The sequence below is a fragment of the Chiloscyllium punctatum genome, chromosome 42, assembly GCF_047496795.1.
Source record: "Chiloscyllium punctatum isolate Juve2018m chromosome 42, sChiPun1.3, whole genome shotgun sequence".
Taxonomy (NCBI): domain Eukaryota; kingdom Metazoa; phylum Chordata; class Chondrichthyes; order Orectolobiformes; family Hemiscylliidae; genus Chiloscyllium; species Chiloscyllium punctatum.
This window is the reverse complement of record NC_092780.1, coordinates 67,182,964-67,200,418: the sequence shown is the minus strand read 5'-3', so window position 1 is coordinate 67,200,418 and position 17,455 is coordinate 67,182,964. Positions and strand designations below refer to the sequence as shown.

General features: G+C 42.8%; 1 protein-coding gene across 1 annotated transcript in view; it reads right to left on the bottom strand.

Annotated features, from left to right (window-relative positions):
* LOC140465514 (DDB1- and CUL4-associated factor 7) overlaps positions 1–17,455 on the bottom strand; it is a 54,860-nt gene that overhangs the window by 14,537 nt on the left and 22,868 nt on the right. The window contains exons 3-5 of the mRNA XM_072561055.1: positions 11,528–11,646; positions 7,137–7,346; positions 427–544 (exon numbers count right to left, since the gene is read on the bottom strand). Of these exons, the coding sequence (XP_072417156.1) occupies positions 427–544; positions 7,137–7,346; positions 11,528–11,646 (447 nt within the window). The remainder of the gene's footprint in view (positions 1–426; positions 545–7,136; positions 7,347–11,527; positions 11,647–17,455) is intronic.

Here is a 17,455-nt window from a genome sequence, read left to right as displayed (position 1 = left end):
GGTGTAAGGTGCTGGTGGAGAAAAGACCTTCACAGTTCAGAGAATGTGATCGGAATGTGAGAATGGCAGAACAATGGTGTGTACCTCCAGCCAGTTTGTTATCCTCTCTTTCCCCCTCTCTCCGCCTCCCCCACATTACTGTCCTTTCCAGTCTGGCAGGAGACACACCATTGTTCTGATATTCTCACCTTCCGATCACTATTTGAACTATCAACTTTTTTCACCATCAGCAACATTCCCTGCCCCCACCCTCAACCCCTTAAACATTACAGCATAAATGCTGTCCCTTCCACACTTCATTCCAGCTCTGATGAAGGATCATGTAGACTTGAAACATTAGCTCTCTCTCTCTCTCCACAGATGCTGTCTGACCTGCTGTGATCTCCAGCATTTGTTGTTTTCAGTACTAAAGCATATGGCCTTTACCTGCAGTGCAGATGTGACATGAAGAATGTGGAGCCCAAGCAATGCCATTCACACATGCTCGGTGATTGTTCAGCCGGGCCACAGGAGTGCAGGGCACACGAACATCGAGAATTACCACCTGCAAAGAAAGGACATGTGGTTTTAGTTCAGACTGCAGGATGAGTAATTAGTGACAACAAGGTAACAGTGAAGTCAGGATTACTCACCTGAACTCAAAAGGGACTAGATATGAAATGAATAATCAACATCCTCACTAACTAATCAATATAATTAACCTGACTAGGCTTTACATGATGTTAACACAGATATGATATTTATGGAGATCCTACATTTAAGTGCCAAGGTGGCTCTCAACGCTGCTGAAAATTCTAAAGGTGACAAGAACATGAAGTCAGACACAAAAACACTGCAGATGCTGGAATCCAAAGTAAACAAGCAGGAAGCTGAAAGAGCACAGCAAGACAGACAGCATCAGGAGGTGGAGAAGTCAATGTTTCAGGTATTAATCCTTTTTCAGTACAATATAAAGTTGTCTGAGTGACAGGAAACAAACAAACAATGGCAATAAAGGAGGATATACAATGGGGTCAGTCCCAGGACAACACCGTTCCTTGACATAAATGGAGACTTAATTAAGAGTTAAATTCAACATTTGCACGATACTAAACTTAGTGTGTCAAACAATAAGGATGCTAGAACCAACTGCAACTGTAGATAGAATGTTGATAGCAATAAGCAGACACATTGCAGCTAAAATTTAATACAAGTGTGAAGGGGATGCGTTTTTAGAAAAGGGAATAGCAGCAGCCACCTGTCCAGGTCTTCTGCTTATTTCTGCATGCCGCAGTCGGGAACTATCCTCTTCAATTGTTTGCAACGAACTTCCATCTTCAACTTCAACGAGCAATATGACAGAGGAAAAGAATCCAGGAGGCAGCTTCCCGTTTCCCATTGATTACTGTCCTCTTCACAAATGATGTTTCATTTGTAAACAATCGTTCCTTGAAATTTTAGAAGAAGGAGGCCATGTGGTGGAACTGGTCCTCGTGGGAGCAGATACGGCAGAGGCAGAGAAATTGGGAATACGGGATGGCATTTTTACAGGAGGTCGGGTGGGAAGAGGTGTCATCCAGGTAGCTGTGGGAGTCGGTGAGTTTGTAAAAAATGTCGGTGTCGAGTTAGTCGTCAATGGAGATGGAGAGGTCCAGGAAGGAGAGGGAGGTGTCAGAGATGGTCCAGGTAAATTTAAGGTCAGGGTGGAATGTGTTGGTGATGGGGGGGGGCGGTAGGAGGAGGTATCCTCAAGTTGGTGTCTGGCTTCAGCGGTGTAGAGGTCAGTGCGCCAGATGACCACTGTGCCCCCCTTATCTGCTGGCTTGATGGCGAGGTCAGGATTGGAGCAGAGGGAGTGGAGGCAGCGCGTTGAAGCCAGACGCCAACTTGAGGACACCGCCCCCTCGAACATGACCCCACCCCCCATCACCAAACCATCATCTCCCAGACCATACAGAACCTCATCACCACAGGAGATCTCCCACCCACAGCTTCCATCCTCACAGTCCGGGAACCCCGCACTGCCCGGTTCTACCTCCTTCCCAAAACCCACAAGCCTGACCACCCCGGCCAACCCATTGTCTCAGCATGCTCCTGCCCCATTGAACTCATCTCTACCTACCTCGACACTGTCCTATTCCCCCCCAGTCCAGGAACTCCCCACATACGTTCGAGACACCATCCATGCCCTTCACCTCCTCCAAGACTTCCGTTTCCCCAGCCGCCAACGCCTCATCTTCACCATGGATATCCAATCCCTCTACACCTCCATCCGCCATGACCAGGGCCTGAAGCCCTCAGTTTCATCCTCTCCCGACATCCTCAACAGTAACCTTCCACCAACACTCATTCATTTGGCCAAACTGGTCCTCACCCATAACTATTTCTCCTTCGAATCCTCCCACTTCCTCCAGACCAAAGGGGTAGGCATGAGCACCCATATGGGCCCCAGCTATGCCTGTCTCTTTGTTGGCTATGTAGAACAGTCCATCTTCTGTAATTACACCGGCACCACTCCCCACCTCTTCCTCCGCTACATTGATGACTGCATTGGCGCCACCTCGTGCTCCCGCGAGGAGGTTGAGCAATTCATCAACTTCACCAACACATTCCACCCTGACCTTAAATTTACCTGGACCATCTCTGACACCTCCCTCCCCTTCCTGGACCTCTCCATCTCCACTAATGACGACCGACTTGACACCAACATTTTTTTTTTTTTACAAACCCACCGACTCCCACAGCTACCTGGATGACACCTCTTCCCACCCGACCTCCTGCAAAAATGCCATCCTGTATTCCCAATTCCTCTGCCTCCGCCATATCTGCTCCCACGAGGACCAGTTCCACCACATGGCCTCCTTCTTTAGAGACTGCAATTTCCCTTCTCACGTGGTTAAAGATGCCCTCCAACGCATCTTGTCCACATCCTGCATCTCCGCCCTCAGACCCCACCCCTCCAACCGTAACAAGAACAGAACCCCCCCCCCCCCCCCACCCCAGTACTCACCTTCCACCCTACCAACCTTCACATAAACCAAATCATCCGACATTTACACCACCTCCAAATCGGACCCCACCACCAGGGATATATTTCCCTCCCCACCCCTTTCCGCAAGAACCGTTCCCTCTGTGACTACCTGGTCACGTCCACACCCCCCAACAACCCACCCTCCCGTCCTGGTACCGCAGGAATTGCAAAACCTGCGCCCACACCTCCTCCCTCACCTTCATCTAAGGCCCTAAAGGAGCCTTCCACATCCAAAGTTTTACCTGCATGTCCACCAATATGATTTATTGTATCCGTTGCTCCCAATGCGGTCTCCTCTACATTGGGGAGACTGGATGCATCCTCGCAGAGCACTTTAGCAAACATCTCTGGGACACCCGCACCAATCAACCACACAGCTCCATGGCCCAACATTTCAACTCCCCCTCCCACTCTGCCGAGGACATGGAGGTCCTGGGCCTCCTTCACTGCCACTCGCTCACCACCCAACGCCTGGAGGAAGAACGCCTCATCTTCTGTCTCAGAACACTTTAACCCAGGGCATCAATGTGGACTTCACCAGTTTCCTCATTTCCCCCCTGTTCCAAACTTCCAGGCCAGCACTGTCCTCATGACTTGTCCTACCTGCCTATCTTCTTTTCCACCTCAAAGTTTGGGAGAAGATTTGTAGCTGGGGTGCTCGTTGTTGTGGTTCTGTTCGCCGAGCTGGGAATTTGTGTTGCAGACGTTTCGTTCCCTGTCTAGGTGACATCCTCAGTGCTTGGGAGCCTCCTGTGAAGCGCTTCTGTGCTGTTTCCTCCGGCATTTATAGTGGCCTGTCTCTGCCGCTTCCGGTTGTCAGTTCCAGCTGTCCGCTGTAGTGGCCGGTATATTGGGTCCAGGTCGATGTGTTTGTTGATAGAGTCTGTGGATGAGTGCCATGCCTCTAAGAATTCCCTGGCTATTCTCTGTTTGGCTTGCCCTATAATGGTAGTGTTGTCCCAGACGAATTCATGTTGCTTTTTGTGTGTGTGGGGCTACTAAGGATAGCTGGTCGTGTCATTTCGTGGCTCGTTGGTGTTCGTGTATACGGATCGTTAACTGTCTTCCTGTTTGTCCGATGTAGTGTTTTGTGCAGTCCTTGCATGGGATTTTGTACACTACATTAGTTTTGCTCTTTTCCACCTATCCACTCCACTCTCCTCTGACCTATCACCTTCATCCCACCCCCATCCACCCACTGTACTCTTTGCTACCTTCCTCCACCCTCCTCCCTGACGTATCACCTTCATCCCCACACCCATTCTATGCTACTTTCTCCCCACCCCCCTCTCATTTATCTCTCCACCCTTCAGGCACTCTGCCTGTATTCCTGATGAAGGGCTTTTGCCCAAAATGTTGATTTTTCTGCTCCTCGGATGCTGCCTGAACTGCTGTGCTTTTCCAGCACCTGTGGTCTGCATAGGAGATTGATAAAAAAAGTTAAGACGCATGGGATCCAAGGAAATTTGGCAAATTGGATCCACAAATGGCTGAATGGCAGGAAGCGGAGGACAGTAGTTGGGAGGTATTTTTCCAACTGGAAGCCTGTATTCACTAGGGTTCTACAGAATTCTGTGTCGAGAAGTTCGCTCTTTGTGATGTATATAAATAATTTGGACTTGAATGTAGGAGGATTGATCAATAAGTCTGCAGACCATACAAATATTGGTGAGGTGGTAAAAAGTGAGAAGGATAGCCTTGGACTATAAGAGGATATAGACAGTTGGTCAGGTGGGCTAATCAGCAATAAATGGAATTCAATTTGGATAAATATGAAGTGATGCACTTGGACAGGTCAAGTAAGGCAATGGAATACATGATGAAAAATGTGTTGCTGGAAAAGCGCAGCAGGTTAGGCAGCAAAGGAGCAGGAGAATCGACGTTTCAGGCATAAGCCCTTCTTTCAGGCTGCCTGACCTGCTGCGCTTTTCCAGCAACATATTTTTCAGCTCTGATCTCCAGCATCTGCAGTCCTCACTTTCTCTTAATGGTAAGCTTCCATGAATGATCAAGAATCAGAGGGATTTTGGAATGCATGTTTACTGGTGTCTTAAAGTATCAAGACAGGTGGATAAAGCAGTTAAGGTGGTACGTGGTATCTCTGCCTTTATTAGACTAATTAGACAGAATTTAAGAGCCGGAGATTTCACTGGAACTGTAAAAAATGTTAGATTAGATTAGATTAGATTAGATTACTTACAGTGTGGAAACAGGCCCTTCGGCCCAACAAGTCCACACCGCCCCGCCGAAGCGCAACCCACCCATACCACTACATCCACCCCTTACCTAACATTACGGGCAATTTAGCATGGCCAATTCACCTGCCCTGCACATCTTTGGACTGTGGGAGGAAACCGGAGCACCCGGAGGAAACCCACGCAGACACGGGGAGAATGTGCAAACTCCACACAGTCAGTCACCTGAGGCAGGCATTGAACCCGGGTCTCTGGCGCTGTGAGGCAGCAGTGCTAACCACTGTGCCACCGTGCCGCCCAACTGGTTGGCAACAGCTGGAGTACTGTGTGGAGTTCTGGAATCCACATTATAAGAGGGATGTGATCACACAGGAGAGGGTGCAGAAGAGATTTACCAGGATGTTGTCTGGGCTGGAGAAAAGCAGTGATGAAAAGAGATTGAACATACTGGGGCTGTTTGCCTTAGAGCAGAGGAGACAGAAGACATGATTGAGATGTATAAAATTATGAGGGGCATTGACTGGGTAGACAAGAAAAGACTTTTTCCCTTGATTGGGGGAATTAATGACTAGGGGGTGTAGATTTAAACCAAGGGGCAGAAGGTCTATTGGATATGTGAGGAAGTACTGTTTCACCTAGAGGGTAGTGAGAATCTAAAACATTCAATGTAAGGATGATGCAGAGACCCTTATAACAACTAAAACGTGTTTAGATGAGCACTTGTGATGACAAGGCATAGAAGGCTAAGGGCCAAGTGTTGAAAAATGGAGTTATCATATGGAGGTGGTTATTTTTGAATAGCCAGGCTGCAATGGCCAAAGGGGTTTTTTCTGTGCCGTAGATCTCGGTGACTCTAATGCTTTTATGACAACGCAAGTGTAATGAAGAGCTCATAACCATAAAAGCAATGAGCACCAGCTCGCATTTTAGTTTGCTCTCTGTGTCTGAGCATCTCCGACTACATTGATGGCTGTTGATGCCACTCTCCTTTGCTGAAGGTTAATACAGTGTATTCTGATTTGCTCCTGTTGAGCAGTACAGATCTTCTCAACAGTAGGCAAATTGCAAAGCAGTCTCAGTTGCTCGCCTGCAAAATAGTACGCAAATAATTACTGCAGTTACATCATGATTTGTAGACAACTCAGCATGGCCAATTCTTTCAATCGTACCACTAGTTTGGTACAGCAAAGATGGAGTTACATTGTGAATTAACTTGCAAAGTATGACTGGGGTGCAGCATGGATAAGACATTGGTGTGACCTAACTGGACTTGTAGTCTAAAGTTCATTTCCACTGACCAATCACAAAAGTCTAAAATAATGAACACATAGCAATACTATCATTCCATCACAATAAAATGATCCTGGGCTTGAAGGATTAAAGTAACAACAAGGTAATTTTTCTATTAACCTGATGTTAAAAGGAATGGTTTTATATAACGTACTGCTGCATCTGCATTGGGGCAAAATATACAACCGTTAGGCCCATCTCTTCACTCTTCGGCAGTATCAAATTGCACTGACCCACATGAAATTACACAACATACAAACTATACATGCATCGTGTGTTACTGGGCATGATGTTTACATTGGAGTAATAGCCTCCAATCTGTGAAGATCTTTAGTTGGTTTGCCTAACGTTCATGTGTAAGCTTTCATGTGGCTAATCATCCATTAGTGATTTTAAAACTTAAAATTTTGTTTTCAGCATTTAACGCTGTGTTCACTGTACAGTTCCAGGAATAGGGACACAGTTTCTCTCTCCTTTCTCTCCCCAAAACACGCCCAAAAAAGAAATAAGTGCTAAATCACAACAGATTGGAATTGAATGCAAGACTGCCTCAGTGTGCAGACCTCAGTTCTACAATGGGAGAAACGTCAATTATGTCATCAATATATTATTAATTTTCAAACGTGTTTATCCCTACTCACCTCCATTCCATCCATTGCCATGGTAGCCAGATAATTGGGATCTTGCTTATTCCAGCACAAGCGAAGCAATGGATGGTGCTGGGGATCTTCATAGATGATAGTGCTGTGCTCCAAGTGCCGAAGGTCAAACATGCGTACTGAACCATCTGCACCCACAGAGGCAAACATATCTCTACCACCTCCTGCCCTGCTGAATGCAATGTCATAAACCTGCAGATGGGAGAGAACAGCAACTTTAAGCAATCATGCTGCCTTACCACCAGCACTTTAAAAGGAGGAAGATACAGTTTATTTTCAAATAAAGTGCTTTCAATTTTGCTTCATCTTTCAACTTCTCCACATTTTTGTCAAGTTATTATGCCTTAGAAATGTTTTGCAGTCTGCCACTCTCTCCTCTCTCATCTTAAATAAGAATGAAAGTAGTGAGCCATCATTTTTCAGCCTAATCGCTTACACTGTCTGACTACTCCAACATGCAGCCAGTCTCATTCATAATGGGCCCAAAAATGCAGAACTTGTTCTCAGTTCAGTAACTAATTGGCAATAACAGAGAACCAGCAGACTGCCTGACAAAATGAAGGTGACTTCAATGGTATCATACCCATACTTAATGCTCAATTTGTTCAATGTTCAATGTGCAGAGTGAAGGGAGTTTTAGGCTGCATTTAGCCATGTTGCAGCAATCACAGAAGTATTTGATGCTGATGTACAACATTCAGAATGGAAGATGCGGTTATCCAGACACAATACTGTATCTAAATGGGCATCTGCACTGCAGAAAGTGGAACAAACCATTAACTTCCAGGTTACAATTGTTTCACTTCACACTAGATTACGTTAGACTATCTGGTTGGCATGAATGAGTTGGAGCAAAGGATCTGTTTCTGTGCTGTACATCTTCATGATCTTATCTCAACTTATTTTCTGATCTGTGCGGGGGGAGGGGGAAACAAGGCCAATAAGAATAATTTAAAAGTCACCATGGTACCAGTGTGCAGTGGTCTTACCAGACTATAAGCTGCTCTCTCATTCGAGACAACTAGTAAGTAGTGTTTTAACCAGAGGGTCATAACACCTCAAGTGAGGGGATAGGTTGAGAAGGAGAAGCCTTCATGGTAACCTCAGCCTGTGCAGGAATCAAACCATTGCTGTTGGCTAACCAGCCACCCAGTCAACTGAGCTTAACCGATCCCCAAATTAAGGCAATAAGCAGACACTGGAAACAAAAAATAGAAGGAGGCCATTCAGTTCTTCAAAACTGTCCCACTGTTCAATATGACCCAGCCCAAGAACTGCTGCTCTTTCTGAGAAGATTCAATATTTTGGCTTCAACCACTTTCTATGGCAGAGAATTCTACAGGCTCATAACTCTCCAGATGAAGAAGTTTCTCATCTCAGTCCAAATGGCCTACCCAATAATCCTTAAACTGTAACCCTGATTCTGGATTCCCCATTCATTGGGAATATTATTCTTGTATTTAGCCTGACTAGTCCTTTTGGAATGCTATAGGTTTCATTGACATTCTCCCTCATTCTCATAAACCCCAACAAAGACAGTCATAACTTTCCCAGTCTCTGTTCCTAGTTCAGTCCTGCCATACCAGGAATAAGTCTGGTAAACCTCTTGAACTTGCTCCATAGCCAGAACATCCTTCTTCCAATAAAGGAGACCAAAACTGCACACAATACTCCAGGTACAGTCTGACCAAGCCCTGAACAAATGTAGCATGATACCCCTTCTCTTGTACTCAAATCCTCTTGTTCTGAAGACCATCATGCCATTGCCTTCTTTACCACCTATGTACTTATTTTCAACAACTGGTATACAAGTTGCATCTCCCTCTTTTCACCCTAACACCATTAAAATAATAATCCATCTTCCAGTAGCAAAGTGGATAACTACATTTTTCCCATATACACTTAACAACCATGCATATGCCCACCACTCAACTTGAGGGTTTTAAGTTCTAGCAAATGAAAGTTATTTTGAAAATAAAAATATCTTTAAACATGTCTATAATTACTCAATCACTGGCACAGCTGCAGACTCAATGGGGCAAATCTCCCCCATCTGCACTACTCCATGATAGCACCATCTTTTTCCACTCACATCATCAGAACCAATGAAAATCAATTTAGACAAGCAGCACAAATAATCATTCAACTGCTGCCAAAACAGTTAGCAATTTTCATCGTACTTTAGTACATCTACTTCTTCCCCAACATGTGCTCTACCATTAAGAGGTGCTGCTGCTCAGAATGCCAATATTTTTAGTTTGGCTACAATTACAAAGCCTCCATTCTACAATCTGTGCATAAAGTACAGGATTGCACTGGCTGCAAACCAAATATCAAACCAGCAAGTCTCAGCGAGACCAGCAGCTTAAACAAACCACCTCCAGGGAGTCACTGGTATTAACAGATTCTGGCTACTTTGCACAGCCCAACGTACAGGGCCCAGACGCTGGGAACAAGCCAAACAAATCTCATACAATAAAAATAGAAAGTGCTGGAGAAACTCAGCAGGTCTGGCGACATTTGTGGAAAAAAAACACAGCGTTAAAGTTTTAAGCCCAAAGACGCTTTGGAACAGATCTCATGCAACATTAAAAAAAGGGTTTTTGTTCTATTCATTGCCTCTATTCACATATCAGGAACTGAGAGCATCATTCAGATGTTTTTAAATATCTATCATTACTTTGAAGCAGTGTTGCTAAATCATTAACATGTTTTACTACTAACCAATTAAGAACATTTGCAGTCCAGTAGACACAGTGTTCATTTGAACAATTACTACCGATCAATATGCTGGATTATGCAAAATAACAGAACACGATTAAGGAACTATCAGCAAGTGATAGCTACAGCGAAACTGTCCTGATCACTAAATTATTGCAACAAGTGTTGGATCAATTGTCTAAATGACTGGAGATGCAAAAATATACCTACCAAAACAGAATATCTCAGTACTTCTTCAGACATAAAATAAGATTAAATAACTGTTGCAGTTGCACAATAGCACCTTTGTTCATCAGCAATCCGTTCAAAACCAGATCATAAGATTAGGATCAGGACAAGACGACTTGGCTCCTTCAGCTTGCTCCATCATTCAAAAAAGGTCATGACTGATTGAATTCTGGCCTCAAACTGCACTTTCCTGCCTCTGCCCCATAAATCAAGACTCTTGGTAGATCAAAAAGCCATCCAACTCAGTTGGAAATACATTCAATAAACCAGCCTCCGCTATTCTCTGTGGAAGAAAATTCCAAAGATTAACAGCCCTTCAAGAAGAAATTCCATTTCTTATCTGGCTTAAAACAGGAGACTTCTTATTCCGAAATTCTGCTCCGTTACTCTCAATTCCACATCAGGGAAAGCACCATCTCAACCTTTCAAGCCCTATTGGAATCTTACTTGTTTAAATAAAATTAACTCTCATTCTTGCAAACTCCAATGAATTTAGGCACAACTAGCTCAACCTTTCCTCAAAGCAACCCTTTCATCCCAGGAAACAATACACTGCTTACGGTTTCAATGCAAGCCTGTCACTCCTAAAGTAAGGAGATTCAAAACTATACAGGTTGTTCTCCTATAACATTTGTTTTGTTAACACAAAGTGTGGACACTGTTTCTAAAGCGTGAATTTTTAAAACATGTGTTGACTGTAACACAACTACATGGCCAAGAATTTAGGTGCTGTCTTTGGAGTACAATGTGGGGTTGTACAAGAACACAACTATTGTGTTATAGAAGAACAACTCTACAGTGTTTTAAGTCCAAAGTCATCAGTTTGACCTCTGTAGTGTACCAAAACTCCTCCACCTCATTTCATTTCTTTGGCTCTGGATTGCGATCTAGTGAAGGAAAGTCGCCATTTAGGGATTGAAACATTCTATTTGCCTCTCTGATCCCTTACTGTACACACATGCTAACTTTTTAAAATTCACTACAGCTAGTGGTTTTCCTTCATCTGTCCTGCTCGTTACAACCTCAAAAAACTTGTCAAACACTATTAACACTTTCACAAATCCACTTTGACTCAGCCTGACTGCATGATGATTTTCGAAATGTCCTACCACTATCACATTAATAATGGACTCCAGCATTTTCCCAATGACAGATGTTAGGCTAACTAGCATAAAGTTTACTGCTCTCTCCCCCTCCTTTCTTGGAGAGGGCATTTAGAAATATTGCAACCAATGTGTCCATTAACTTGTAATCACAATACATTTTCCCCCATCAAAGCAGCTAACTTATTGGGAATCTAGAACCAAAATACAGACCAGGTGTTCTGTACTGTCGAGCTGCACGATCCCTTCACTAACTGACTTACTGGGTATACTCATATCCTGTACTGAACCGCACATGCTTATGGTCAAAGACCTCATTACCTCTTTATCATGAGCAATAAGTTGTGTTTTCACGTGCCCAGAGACCAAATTGACTCGGCCGAGTACCTGTCCTGTCTCCAGACCCCAGATTGTACATGTGGTGTCTATGCTGGAAGTACCTGCGGAGAGAAGAGCTATCATTACAAAATTGACAAAAAGGAAAAGGTTGTTATTCAAAACAAGTCAAGCCACCCCCTCCCCTTTTTTTTTTTGAGAGGCAGCCCTCCCCTTTTCATTCCAGCAAAACACACAAATGTCTCTTAAACCCTTTCCACTTACCTTTTTTAATCTCACTGAAAATTCTATAACTTTATTCTTTGGGAAAAAGACCATTCTGCCCTTTATCCATCAACTTCTTGTTCTTCCTACTTGCTTCCAATCTACATCATGAATGATTTGCCTTGACAACATTTATCAAATCTCTTTAATTTCTTAGAAATTAGAAACATTCTTCAAATGTCTCTACAAAAGAAACATTCCAAACTTTTAAAAGGCATTAATTTAATTTGCAACCCTTGAATCATCCTGGTTCCTCACTTCTGTACTGAAAAGTTTTAACAGCTTTGTGAATTTGAATTCCACCTGCTCTATTGAGGTATACTGTTTTCAGTAAAAGGTTCAATCAGTTTTGTCAATACCCTTCATAATCTTGAGGATTTTAAATGAGATTTCATAATGAAAGAAAACAGTAAAGTTGTTAACATTTCAACAACTCCTAGCAAACCCACTGGTTTGTCTATTTTATAGCAGGATGAGAACTGGAAGCAGTGAACGCATTTCCAATCATTTGATATGGAGACAAAATCTTGTTCGATGCCAGCTCTCTCAGAAAGGAGAAATAAGGAAACAGTTTTGGTTAAAAAGTCACAATAGGGGGTCCACGTTTAGGCCTGGCAATGGCAGAGAAGTTCAAATTCAAAGACGGTAGCGTGACTGCATAACACATCTGTTGTAATCTCTTTATACATGATTGAGTGTTGGAAAATTCAGCTCGCCACAGAAATTTACAGCTGCTTAACAAAGTGAATGGTTTTGATTCGTCGACAGCCACAGGCTCTGAAACCTTTCTAAATTTGTTACAGGTTTTCAGTATTTTTCCTTAAATTCTGTCAGTGTATACAGCATATGACTGAGTGATACACTATAGGCTTTATTCTTCGCATATACTGAGTTAAGGAGGAGAAAGTGAGGACTGCAGATGCTGGCGATCAGAGCTGAAAGCGCGTTGCTGGAAAAGCGCAGCAGGTCAGGCAGCATCCAAGGAACAGGAAAATCGACGTTTCGGGTATAAACCCTGAAGAAGGGCTTATGCCCGAAACGTTGATTCTCCGGTTCCTTGGATGCTGCCTGACCTGCTGCGCTTTTCCAGCAACACGCTTTCAGCATATACTGAGTTAAACCATGACGACAGTCAGGAATCCGAATTGACTTCAGCTAAACTGGTCTGGACAAGAGGTAGACCAAATCAGCCAGGTTCCCCATTGTCCCCAGTCGTATACTCAGGTGTATACATGAGGTATGAACAGTATAATACTGATTCACGTATAATAACCAGCCAAGATAGAATTCATGCATCTTCTGAAGGAAGAATAAAAAGTGAAAACAAAAGCAATCAATACTCAAGACATGGTACGTGTTGACCTTTGTCCTGCTTGTTTAGTTATTTCTCACACCAGTGGCATTCATAACTTACCAGAGGTTACACAAACAAGCCTCTGATTAAACAATGTGTTCACAAATTTAAGGTTTAGCCTGCAGTGAATTTTCCAGCACAGTACCACACTTTGCAGCATTGCCAAACTTCTGCAAAACAAATATATCTCCTTGTGAGTTCAGAGGTTGCATTACTGCTGCCTCCCTCAAGCTTCTGTCCATCTTTGTAGGAGACCCCTCATCCTTCAGTGCATCATTCATGCTCAAGTCCAAAACAGGATTGGGATTGTAATGTCTTAGTAAGTGAATGAACTAGAAGACAGAGCAGGAGAGGCAAAGAATCCCAAACACAGCCAAAAGCGGTAATTACAGTCACGTAAAACAGATACACAGTGAATACCACACTGGCTATAATTAGCCTCAGTGGACAAGGACAAGAAATTAGAAACACATTTACCAACAGCAAACTGGAGGAGCTCAATTGCATTTTGTTAGACACAAAAATTGATCAAATCACCTCATATCTAAGTCCAGGGAAGAGAATCATAGTTTTCTAACATTTGCAATTAAATTCTTGGAGTCCAAGTATCACTCTGGTAAACCTACCCTCCATTCTGCCCAGAACTGTTCATTTATTTTGCACATGGTCTAACCTGAGTTTTGTACAGGTAAAGTCTTGATGTCTATCCCTTAGTTTTCCACTGCTCTAAATCCAAAGGACAACATTTAGCCTTTCTGATTATTTTCTCAGAGAAAGTGAGGACTGCAGATGCTCGAGAATCAGAGTCGAAAAACATGGTCCTGGATAAAGTACAGCAGATCAGGCAGCATCCGAGGAGCAGAAGAGTACATATTCTTGATGAAGAGCTTATGTTCAAAATGTCAACTCCCATGCTCCTTGGCTGCTGCCTGACCTGCTGTGCTTTTTCCAGCACCACACTTTAAGAATTTGATTTGCTGAGCATATACTTAGTGAAGAGTAATCTCGATTATCTGAAGGCCACAGGCAGGAAGCATTTCGTTTGGTTAATCAAATGCTGGATAATCATAGTTTCACCATGCAATCTTGTCTGAATAATCCAAAATTTTCCTAATTGAATGCCAGATAATCGAGCTTCTTTTGTTGACATGCAAGGACTCCCAAGTCTCTCTATTCCTCCAAACTTTCTAGTTTCAGCATTTAGAAAGTATCCTGTTCAATCCTTTTTAGTTTCAAGAAGTGGATGACTTCACAGTGGCTTAGACTGAAATCCATTTGTTAGGTCTGGTCATTTATTCAGCCTATAAATGGTGCCTACATTTACAGTGCTTAGATTTCGGTTTATATTTGAGTCACTGCAGATTTAAATGCATTTCCATTCCAACATCTAAACAGGATATTAATTATGGCGAATAATTGACTACTCAACACAAATTCTTGCAGGACATCACCATTCTCAACTTTACTCCACCTTCTGCTGCTCAATTTTCTATATTTGTCTTCAGTTTGTAGGCAGTTGCAGCCTTGCTGGCTTGATTTCAGTTGAGGGGGAGTAAGATTATGGTCTAGTTTTAGGGGAAACAGCAGTATTAATGATAATAAATGTCAAGCCAGTTTAAATGCCTGTTTAAGCTGTGACAAAATTAAATTTGATATAGTTTTAAACAGTTTCAATCGGAAGCTTTGAGCTAACTATATCTCATATGTCAGAGAAATCTCTTCTGTTCTGTGATATAGTAATGAAAGGCAACTTCACATGACTAAGTAACAACGGCAGTTTTCATGACTCTATCGAGACTGCTCCACATTGAACATACCCTAAAGTAACTGTCAACTGAAGAAAACACACTGTGGTCTGATCATCTCTGCATGAACACCCTTTGGAAGAGCAGATAAAATTACGACAGGAAGAATTTCTGAATTAATATGCTGGAGATATACATTTAATTTTGTTAAGCTCGCTAGCAAGGGATGACAGTGGCTCCGTGGTTAGCACTGCTGTCTCTCAGCGCCAGGGACCTAGTTTGGATTCAAATCTTGGGTAACTGTGTGTGGAGTAAGCATGCGTCAAATTGCTTCTTACTGCACTGTAGGGGGTGGAATAACTGGAGCTTCATTATAAATCTTGATTCAGAACGGTCATTCTTGTCACAGGGTGAGATGCATTATTTCACTACTCAATTTAAAATGCTTGAATCGTGGTACCCACATACAAAATAAAACGTTGGAGCTTCAAAAGGAGGAACATTCTTAAAATGTTATGATCTTTAAAGTGCTCATCAGGTACAAGTCATAGACACTCAGTTAGCTGAAAACAGGACTTGATTTATTAATACATGCATTTGAAAAGGGTAGCAAATTAGGTAACAATTAGCATACTGCCTATCATCAATGATGGGTAAAGAGGTATGCTCAAAGGGCAACCTACATACTGTAGTGCAAATACTTTATAAACAATCAAGGGTAGAAAAGTGAATTGTAAAGAGGACAGAAGGATACAAAGGGATAAAGATTGGTTAATAGTGAATGGATAAAGGTGCAGCAAATGGAGAAGAATGTGCAAAATGTGAAATTGTTAACTTTGGCAGAAAGAATTAAGAAACAAGTAGTGAAAGACAGGAGGAATCCAGGTCACCAAGTGAATGAATCACAAAAAAGCGCTCAAATGTTATTGCTCATTATGAGGGAAATTGAATACAAACATAGGGAGGTTATTACTGGAATTTCTTGTGCTGTGACTGGATATGGATTTACATTTACATTAGGCCATCAGTACAGCTTAAAAAACTTTACATAATTAATATTTTAACACTTCAAATTTTTTATTCCACTTGAGAGTAAGGGATTTTAGTTAAAAATCCAAAGGACTGTGGATGCTCAAAATCAGAAACAAAATTAGAAATGGTTTGAAAATCTGATATCTGGCAGCATCCATGGACAGAAAGCAGAGTTAATGTTTCGAGTCCAATGACCCTTCTTCAGAACCATTCCAGATACTTGGGGTTTGGGTTTGGGCTGCTGGGAAGAGAAGAGGGAAAAAGTGTGGAACAGTAACAATAGTCAGGGATTGTTAGTGAGGGAAGTAAAGTGCTGAGGAGGTTAATGCATTCAATGTGGTCTGCCTGGACTTCCAAAAATTTTCTGATAAGGTCCTTTTTGGGTCAAGAAAATTGAGACCAATGTACAAAATGGCGGAAAGACAGGAGGCAGAAGATTGAATTCCAGTTTCAGAAACAATTTCCAGTGGGGTTCCACAGTGCTCAGTGCGGTGGTGTATATTAATAATTTTGATTTTAAATGAAGTGGGTATGATCCAGAAGCTTGCAGATGACAAAATGATAGAGCAGCAATTAGTAGATAACTATTAAGATTAAGTGGAAGGTATCACAGACAGGTTGGCTAGGCAGAACAGTGAAAAATGGAATTTTATCTGGCAAAATATGAGGCAGTTATATGGTGAGGGATATCAAGGCAGAGAATTATGAATGGTAGGATGCGGGGAAGTACTGAAGATCAGAGGGACTTTGGTGTGTACATTCACAGATCAGAGAAGGGTAGGCAGATAAGGTGGACAAGAAGGTAAATGTAAGTTAGAGAACTGTGTGCCAATAAAGTTAATCCAAATGTGCCCAACTGGAAGCCATGTTTCCAAGGAAATACATTCCCTACTGAAGACCAGGTCAGAGTCATTCAAGTTGGGTGACCCTAATCTATACAGTAACTCTAAGAATGACCTTCCAAAGCCATCAGGGACACCAAGAGACAACGACATTAGACTAAGACACATGAACACATGTTCACTGAGGCAAGGCTTACACAATATATCAGGCTGCAAACCAAAGTCAAGTAGAATTGCATGGTAACAATACTTCCCTCAAGCTCATTTTGAACTGAAGGTAAGCCAAATTATGTCAACTGCCCAGACAGTCTCAGGTGCACCGGTTCCCTTAGTCACTGCCGCAGATGTCACATCAGCCTTATTGACGGTAAACCCACAGAAAGCAACCAGCCCAGATGGAGTTCCTGGACATGCACACAGATCCTGCGAGGATCAGCTAGCAGGAGACTTCACAGACAGCTTTATCTTCTCCTTAATCCAACCGAAGGTTCCTACCTACCTCAAGAAAACCATCATCATTCCAGTGACACCTCAATAACTACCACTCGTTGTCTCTGACAGCCATCATTATAAAGGGCTGCGAGAGGTTAGTAATGGCACACATCAACTCCACTCTCCTATGGGAGACCGGTCAGCAAGGTTTGATCTCATGGAATACAGGAAGAACTCGCCATGT